This window comes from Limulus polyphemus, unplaced genomic scaffold (assembly GCF_000517525.1).
Source record: "Limulus polyphemus unplaced genomic scaffold, Limulus_polyphemus-2.1.2 Scaffold3716, whole genome shotgun sequence".
Classification (NCBI taxonomy): Eukaryota; Metazoa; Arthropoda; class Merostomata; order Xiphosura; family Limulidae; genus Limulus; species Limulus polyphemus.
The window spans coordinates 87306-97340 of record NW_013669326.1 but is presented as its reverse complement, the minus strand read 5'-3'; the positions used below and the strand labels follow the sequence as shown (position 1 = coordinate 97340).

Genomic DNA, 10035 nt, shown 5'->3' with positions numbered 1-10035 from the left:
CATTAGTACTACAAAATATATATTTACTTCAAGGTTCGTTTGCAGACAAATGGCTCGATGTTATACACCAAAAACCTTGCATAATTTTTAAAGTTATCGTGATTAAAAGTGGCAAAGTTACAATTTTATAATTATTTACATTAGAAAAATTTAAAGAAACAAGTTCCATCTGAGTAAAAAAAAAAAAAAGTCTTTTAATACGAAATGATGTGAAAGTAATATTCCTACCTTTGTTTTCGAAGTCTTGGGACTTGTTACAGTTACATCCACAGCATAAATTTCTAACTCGTAAACTTGTGCGTTGTTTTCCCGATCCAAAATAACTGCTGTAGTTATTACACCATTTTTTTTATTGATGGCAAAAACCCGGTTTTGTGGCAGGCCATTACCATAAATCGCTGTCAGGTAGTACTCCACGTTTCCAGCAGGCCCATTAGGGTACTGAGCTCGGACTGATAACACGACAGTACCTACTGGTTCGTTCTCAAAAACTGATCCAGAATATTCAGAAGCAGTAAACACTGGTCCTCGTTCACGTTTAGTCGTCCCGATTATCGTTATTTTGTTTCTAGATGTTTTAGCATTCCAGGAGGTTGCTTCATCAGTAGCCTCCACTGTTAACGAATAAATAACTTGTGGTTGTTCTATTGAATGGGAAAGGTACAATTCGCCGGAGATTCCATCCAAAAAGAAGGTGTTGTCTTTTTCTTCCACTAATTCGTACGTTACCATACCATTGGTGTCAGTGTCAGAATCATCGGCGCTTACCTTCATTATGATGTACCCACGATCTGAAGCCTCGGGCAAAATGCCTGCGTCCATGGATACAAAAGTTGGTGCATTGTCATTCACGTCCTCGACGATGATAGTTACTGTTTTTTCAGAGGACAGTCTGGCTTTCGCTGAAAGAGCCTGATCGAAAGCCACTACAGTCAATATAAAGGTGTCACTGTATTCCCGGTCAATTTCTCTAATGGTAGTTATGACTCCTGTTTCAGGTTCTATAGCAAAATGACCGCCAGGTGGCTCTTGCTCTCTGATTAGATACCTGACATCTCCATTTCTACCCGAGTCTTTATCTTCTGCTGTAATTGTCACTACTGGTGTATTTGGTAGCACTCCTTCTTCTATCTGTCTTACTATGGCAATGTTAGGGAATATTGGATGGTTGTCATTCACATCGGTAACCCTGATTATAAACTGTGTGTTTGATGTCAGCCTTGGTGCTCCTCCGTCGCTAGCACTGATATTAAGGTAATATATGCTCTGTTCTTCGTAATCTAGAGGGCGGTCAAGACAAAGCACTCCGGCCGTGTCGTCGATTTTAAAGGTTTCTTTAATGTTACCAGAACCAATAGAATATGAAACAACTCCATTAGTTCCTTGATCAGAATCAGTTGCAGAAAACGTAAATATACTGAATCCTACAGGTGTATCTTCTGGTATTTCAACTGACTGCTTTGAAACCTGAAACACTGGAGGATTATCATTTTCGTCCAGGACATCAATTGTAACCGTTGCAGTTGAGGTGTGTTGTACATCGTCTCCAGTGTCTGTCGCCAATACAGTTAGTATAAAACGTGGTGTCCTCTCTCTATCTAAAGTCTTAACAACTGTAATTTGTCCACTGGAGTAGTTAATTAAAAAACTTCCTTCATCATTTCCAGTTAATATAGAGTACTGTACGTTTCCGTTTGCTCCCCTATCAATATCAGTAGCGCTAACACGAACAATTTGAGTTTGTAACGAAGCTCCTTCGGATATGGTAGTGTGATAGGGTATGCGCTGGAACTGTGGAGAATTATCATTGACATCAGTGATATACACAATGACTTTGGCTTCATCTCTCAATCTCATCAAGCCACCGTCTAACACAACGGCTTCTATGGCTATGTAATCATGGCCAGAAACCTCCACCAACTTCTCCCTGTCAAATTCGTGTAAGGTTCGAATGAGTCCAGTTTTAGGATCTACAGTGAAATCATTTTGGTTGGTGGTTATTGAAAATGATAATTCTGCATTCTTTCCTTTGTCTTCATCATCGGCGATAAGTCTTCCTATGTAGGTGTCCGGTGGTTCGTTTTCAGCCACATAAAATGTGAAAGTATCGTTACGAAACTGTGGTTTATTGTCATTCTCATCTATAATATGAATCACAACCGAAACTTCAGAACTTCGTGGTTTTGTACCATTATCCTTAGCTTGTACTGTTAAACTATAATAACCCTGTCTCTCCCTATCCAGTTCATTTCTAACGTAAAGCTGTCCATCAGGAAAAATACCAAATTTTGAATGTTCATTGCCGTCTATAATTTCATACGAAACGTGGCCATTATTGGTAGAATCAGCATCAGAGGCCCGTAGAGCAAAAAACCTGTCATTTACTTTTGTGGATTCTAATACCGATGTTTCGTATGACACCTGGTCGAAAACTGGAGTGTGGTCATTTACATCCTCTACCATCACAACAAGTTCTTGCACAGAAGTCAGTGAAGGAACACCTTTGTCTCTAACAGTTACTTCTACTCTATACTCTGCACCTGACATGAACCTTAAAGGGCGATTCAAGTAAATCACTCCTGTATTTTTATTGATGCTAAAAGTATCTTCTGGATTAGTTGTTAATGAGAACTCAAGTTCGCTATTAGAACCAAGATCCAAATCCCTACATTTGACCAAGTGAACTTCATGGCCTATTGGCCAATTTTCAAACATCTTTACAATGTCTGGGGGAATTTCAAATGTTGGTGGATAATCATTGACATCAAGTATTGTCACATTAACGACAGATTCAGAAAATCCTACGCTTCCATAAGCAACAACAGTCAGAATTACTTCTGAACGAACCTCCCGATCAACTTCTTGCACTGTGGTGATGATTCCAGATCGATCTTCAATTTTAAACCAATTCAAAAAGTTTCCAGATGCGATAGAGAATTTTGCATCATAAGAATGTTTGTTTTGGACTAATGAAACCCGACCCACTTCACGACCAACATTTGGTTCTTTACCATCAAAATCTTCCTCCACCAAAAAATTATAACCGAAAAGTTGCTCGAACTGCAGGAAGTTTTCCTCTTCTTGTTGGACGTAAACCATCACTATTGCTTGTTCTGGAGACCTTCGTTCCTCATTAATAGCACCAACTAATATTTTGTATTTGGTTTTTAAATGTCGTTTGATCGGCGCATTTGTCTTTATTACACCAGTATCTTCTTCTATTTCAAAATTGGCATTAGCACCACTAATAATAAAAAAACTAACCTGCCCATTTAGCCCTTCATCCTGGTCTACAGCAGTAACACGGGTTACAGAAGTACCAATTGGAACATCTTCTTTAACTACAGCATAATACTGTTTGGGATAAAAAACTGGATCATTATCGTTTACATCTAATACATTCAAAAATAACGTCACTGTCGAAGAAAGAGGTGGAATTCCTTTATCCATGGCAACCACTTTAATAGTATACAATGATATTATTTCTCTGTCCAGTACTGTCTTTGTGGTCAAGCGTCCATGGGTATCGTCAAGGGAGAATATTCCACTATACTGTTGTAATGTTTCTGGAGCAAAAACATATCTGATACTTCCATTCGTTCCCAGGTCATTATCCGAAGCAGAGAAAATTGTAATCAAAGAGCCTGTAGGAGCACTCTCTGACAAGGATAAGTTTCTCACGTTCTCGGAAAAGGTTGGAGCTTCATCATTTTCATCCAAGAGTTGAATTTTGAGATAAGTGTGAGCCCAGCGTGGATTAGGCCCTCCATCACGAGCAGATATTTTGAGCTCCACGAAGTCTTGCTCTTCTCTGTTCAAAGGCTGCGCGGTGGTAATAAGACCTGTTTGGAAGTCCAAACTGAACCAGCGTTTTTCATTCCCGGAGGCTATTGAATAATAAATGTGGGAATTAATTCCAGTGTCTTCATCGACGGCATTTATAGCGGCGACAAAAGTCCCCACTGGTACAAGCTCACTCAGGACAGCAACATATTCGGTCTTTTCAAACACTGGTTCGTGGTCGTTCACGTCATTCACGTGGATAATCAAAAATGCTGTTGAACTTCTCGTTGGAGAACCCATATCTCTAGCGGTGATAGTGAGGTTATATTTGTTAATCTGTTCGCGATCCAGAATTCCATTAACACGGACGATATCAAAACTGGGTGTTGATTCTAATCTGAAATGAAACTGTTCGTTTCCGCCATGAATCTCCACAGCTGTCTCTCCATTTGGTCCTTCATCAAAATCGATAACACTGACTGCTGCGACAACCGATCCATTTTGTGCATTTTCGTCCACTGTAGCATACTTAGCTGTCGCAGGAAAAAACCGGAAGCGGATGATAGGATCGTGGTCATTAGCGTCCAGCAGGTTCACGGTGACATAGGTTCGTCCGTCTTGTCTAGGTGAGCCATAATCTCGAGCGAAAACAGTAAAGACGCAACTTTTCGGGCAATTTTCAGGTCCCGGGCAATCCTTTTGGCAGTTTAGATTATTCAAAGTCGAAATAATCCCCGTTTGTGGATCTATTGCAAACTGAAGCTCTGTTTGGCTCAAAAAATAAGTTATTTTAGCGTTATCGCCTATATCGTTATCAGTAGCACGAACTTGTAGTACAGTCGTACCGGGAGGTACACTTTCGTTCAAACTAACCGAGTAGTCACTATGGTCAAATATAGGTGGATTGTCGTTCACATCTAGAATTGTAACATTAACTTGAAGAAATCCAAATCTTGGCGAACTTCCGCCATCTTGAGCAGAAATATTCAGTTGATAATTAGAGTTGTCTTCTCGGTCAAACCTTCCGGTAGTTTCTAGATGTAAATAAGGCGTTTCTCCACTAGGGTTCGTCGTTACTACTAATTTGAACACCTCATCCTCGTTGCCAGAAACTATTTTGTAATCCGTGGTTATGTCATTGATGCCTACATCGCCATCTGTTGCTGTGTCTAGGATAACCCTAGTCCCAATGTTGGCGCTTTCGGAAAATGTTACATGTAAGCTAGATTCAGGGAATACAGGGGCGTTGTCATTAATATCTAATATCTTGATTCTTACTTCTATAGGATAAGTGGGCTGGCTACTCAAAATCACAAGGTCGAATCTGTCGCTCACAAGATTTTCTCTGTCTATCTCAGCGTTAGTTCTGATGGTCCCTGTTGTCTTATTCAGCTGAAAATATTTTGGCTTATCATTGAAACGGTAAGTAAAATTGGGTTTCGTGGGTATTGTACCTACTACAGTACCCGGGGGTTGTTCTTCTTCTATTTCAAATTGAACCCTCGTGTCCACTTCTCTAGACTTCATGGTCAGTCCCAATTCCCGTGTTCCGGAGTTCTGACCCTGCGCATAACTATAATATAAAAACTACAGTGCAGTTTTAACAATATCTGTCAATCTTATGAATGATCAGAACTAAGAATCTTCCATCTAATGGGTCAAACTGTGGATTAGAAATGCTTGTTTTTTCTAAATTATACCTACCTTCAAGTCCACAGAAAGTAAGTCATTTCCATCCATTCAATTAATTTAATCAACTAATCTGCCATAAACTAACATGATATTTAGCTAGGTTTGGAAATTATACATTTTCCACAAATTTCTTTTTCAATCTATTTCTCTTGTTACACTGTAATTTTACAGTTACAGTATTGGTAACAATTCATCCTTATACAAATTTTGATATGTTTTACATTTAATGTGTTTACAAAAATATTTTACATTTCCACTCAAACAATCTCTACATTGTGTTAGGTTTTATACTGTGAAGCCAATCAGAATATTTACATAAAATTATTAACTCAACATAATTTAGTATCTTGTAGGTGTAATTTCTTAAAGCTCCAGCCGGTTTAAAAAATTTTCATTGAAAACCTATCTATAACAGTATTAAGATACCTTTCTTTTGTTGTGTGAATAAAATACCAAACATCTTCAATAGTAAAATTAATACTTCAAAAAGATTGCAGAACAAAGACTATCTTACTTCTGTCTCGAACTAAAACATAATGGATATTGTGGTCAGTATCAGGGTCTCGAGCCTGAAGCTTAAAGACAGGTGTACCAGGTGCAGCATTGAGTTGGACCACAGACTGCATTGGTAATGGCCGATTGATGAAATAAGGTGGTTCATCATTAACATCTCGGATGTGAATAATAATTCGCTGTCTCTCAGGTTCTGCAAGATTTAATAAACCCTCACTCTCAGACACAAATTAAACAAATGTAATGGCATCAAACTGAAATAATTAAAACTTGTATTTCATTTATTGTTGTAAATTTTCTAGATTTTTATTATTTCTAATACAGTTATCACTTTCCTGAGGATCTTAAGTTCTTAAATCTTCTAGACTGTTCATCATTTAGTACTGAAATTCAATAATAATGCATTAGCTTTACAGATTTCTCCATCAAAATACACACATACAACATACAGAGAAAATAATGTTATTTCTAAGCAAACGGTAATAAATAACTTTTCAACTTTCTGTTAAATATTTTGTACTAAGTACCATTAATTATTTTATGTTTGACCAATTTCGCATGTTTCAAATGTACCTTCAATAGCACGTTAGCAACCCATTCAGTATTTGAATAAGATACTATTAGTTCTTTAAAGAAAATCCAAACTCTGTGGATCTTTAGTGCTGAGCAAGGTAACTAAATTTTAAATAATTTATTTTTAAAACTCAATAGTTTTTCAACGCAACATAATGTTTGCATTATAATTCCAAACCTTTAAGCATTATATATAATGCATTCTACATAAACAACTGTTTATAATTATATGGATTTACCAAACTAATACTAGTTATACTTCTGTCATTATCCTGTACTTGTACTTGTAGAACTTACCGATGAAAAAATAAATCATCGAAAACATTAATACATTACGAGATTCTAAAATTCAAAATCACCAGCACACCTTCACTTTTTAAAGTTTTACTTATTGCTTCGCTGAAAAACGTACATCATTCAAAATATAAATATTAAATATACAGTATATAAAACACGATATCGAACTTCACCATGCCTAAAAATAAACTATATCAAATGAAGTTTCTGTTTGACATGAGCCCTATAGCAGCTACTGTTTTCTTTATCTTCTTACAATTCAAGCTGTCCAACTTAGTTCAGTTTAAATTTTTGAGTTTTTCTCCCTTTGTAGACCCATAAAACATGTCATTCATCACTGCCGGGCCCAGGTGCTTTTTATCAAATATTGAAGAATAAAGTTTATCATAAGAACAAAATAAGAAACGTTGTTTGTAAAGTGCACATCAATCTGATTTTGTGTTTTGGGACCATTCGCCAATTTACAAATACTTGCACCAGCACATAATCCATAAATCTCTTTCTCACTCTTTACTTTTTCTTCATATCAACAAAGAAATGTTATATGGTAAAGTTGTTTTTTTTTTATCGACATCAGTTTAGTAGGAACAATACGTAGAATTTGCTCATAAAACTGTTTTTTTTTATCAAATTACACAATTTTAGTTGTGTCAATTTACAAAAAAGCAGCAACATAATACACCTTTTTTCCCTTCTTCTTCTTGGAGTAAAAGATCACAAAATGGTACTGTAAGTACTTTTTTCTGGAAAAATTCTAAGTCTTCATTCTCAACCTTCTGTTACGTGGAAGCAAAGACATTAATTTTATTCTAGTTTTCCTTGGAGATGTTTTCTAGAGACAGCCGACAGTGAACTCCACATACGTAACTTTTATGGATGTCAGCCCTAAAGAAAATTTTCGAAATTTGTGCCGATACATATTTTGACAAAGCAGAAAGATGTTTTATAATCTGCAAGACAGTATGATTTACAAAATTTGTACTGTGGCTTAAATCATAAATGTTAAAGTAGTTTTCTTCTTAAGAATAGAACATATAATTGCCTATTATTATCAGCATTTTTTTAAAAATTGCAGACTAAAAGTATTTAAGTAACTGAAAGAAAATCTCAAACCATTACCTTTCTAATATTTTTGAGTGAAATATTAGTTTTATAGTTAACCAACGATAAAAAAAATCACCCTTTGTAGTTCCCCAATTCCCCCACAGTTGCACAGCAGTATATATATGGCCTTACAACGCTAGAAACCGGGTTTCGATACCCGTGGTGGGTAGAGTATAGATAGCCCATTTTGTAGCTTTGTGCATAACTTCAAACAAACAAATAGTTCCCAAACTATCTTCATAAAAGCCACTAAAACACTAAATAAGTTTGCCAAAAATAGATGGTGTCAGTTGTCATTTGATAATCAGGTGAATTATCAGTGATTGTGTAATGTATGTTTTCTAATATTGTTTCATCGTGTGAGTTACACATAAAAACAAACTGAAACTATGAAAAAAGTAAATAAGTAATAAGTGATTGTATATCAAATCCAATCATAGTTCAGCCATATGATCAGGATTACTGATTGAAGTTATATTCTCTTAAGACAAACATGTTTACCTTTTGACCCAATTATATTCTCTCAACAGTGTTCAGTTCAAAGAGAAAAGGAATGGGATCGATCCTGCAGAATTGGTTCCTACACATGAGTTGACCCCCCTGTGGCACAGCGGTATGTCTGCGGACTTACAACGCTAAAAACCGGGTTTCGATACCCGTGGCGGGCAGAGCACAGATAGCCCTTGTGTAGTTTTGTGCATAATTAAAAACAAACACATGAGTTGACTTGGGTTAAGTGACGACAGCCATTACCTTTGGTCATTAGAATCCACTAATTAATGATCGAACAAAATCGACTATAAAAAATTTACAAGTGTTAGGGGACTCGAATTTAGCCATGTATTTATATCATCGTTAGATTTTGAAATGAAAAAAATTATATTTAACAAAAAAAACAACAACATAAAAGTATCTCAGAGTTCACACAGTAGAACTTATATTATTGTCTGGAATACTGAGAGTTGTCTTTTCTCAAAACACTCATTAAAACATAAAGACATTCATGGAATATGTAATAATTTTGGGTTTAGTTTAGTTTTAACTTCTAAACTGTTAACGATTCTTAACAAATTTCAACTGTACATTTTGAAGAGGGTTTGATTTCTCACGGTGTACAGAAAGCAGATAGCCAACTGTGTAGCTTTGCGCTAAAACAGCAATAACAACGACTTGAAGTAATGGAAAAAAAAAGAGAAACTTAGAACTCTAACGTAGTTAAGAAAGAAAGACCTTTGTAACTTAGAAACCTAAGTTTTTGTCGTTGGTTTATTAATTTGTGTTCAAAAAGAATGACCCCTTACGCCTACTGTTGCGGGTGATGCAACTCATATGCGAAATAAATTTCAGTACAAAGCTACGAAGTCATTACAAGTATTTAATCGAGGGAAGTTTAAGGACTGGCAGATTTTAATCGATGTTTATTAGTGTGTCATACTAAACCACCGATACAACGCTGATAATATAATAACTCCAAGTTTTGTTTGAATTTCGCGCAAAGCTACACGAGGGCTATCTGCGCTAGCTGTCCATAATTTAGCAGTGTAAGAGTAGAGGGAAGGCAGCTAGTCATCACCACCCACCGCCAACTCTTGGGCTACTCTTTTACCAACGAATAGTGGGATTGACCGCACATTATACCGCCCCACATACAAACAAACAGACATCGAACGATATGAAGCTGTCTATACAAAATAACAGTAATATGACTTCTGACTATTTTACAAGCTTACGTATATTATGTGACTAGTTTAATATATATTACAGTTACAGTTTTAATTCATTCATCTGTCTGTGTTCAGTAAAATCACTATATCGACAAATGATAACTTCGCGAAGGATTTGTCTTTTGTGTAAACAAATTCTGAAATATACTTAATCTATATGTATAAGTTATGTTTTGATGGTCTACTTTATACATATAGTCTTGGCCAAAATATTTGCATATTTTGTAACAAATAAGATCATTATTATTAAGATGGAATACAAATACACTTAGTGCTGTCAAACTAACAAATGCATGTTATATTACATATATACATATGTAATATGTATAATGAGACAGGTTACTATGGA

At 36.0% G+C, this 10035-nt stretch overlaps 1 protein-coding gene across 1 annotated transcript in view; it reads right to left on the bottom strand.

Annotated features, from left to right (window-relative positions):
• Positions 1-228: 228 nt before the first annotated feature.
• The window catches only part of LOC106469899 (cadherin-related tumor suppressor-like), a gene marked incomplete at its 3' end in the record, with an annotated part of 16759 nt that continues 6952 nt past the window's right edge, over positions 229-10035 (bottom strand). Inside the window, exons 3-8 of the mRNA XM_013930419.1 lie at positions 7541-7634; positions 5971-6181; positions 4013-5356; positions 3753-3931; positions 3278-3497; positions 229-3121 (exon numbers count right to left, since the gene is read on the bottom strand). Of these exons, the coding sequence (XP_013785873.1) occupies positions 229-3121; positions 3278-3497; positions 3753-3931; positions 4013-5356; positions 5971-6181; positions 7541-7634 (4941 nt within the window). The remainder of the gene's footprint in view (positions 3122-3277; positions 3498-3752; positions 3932-4012; positions 5357-5970; positions 6182-7540; positions 7635-10035) is intronic.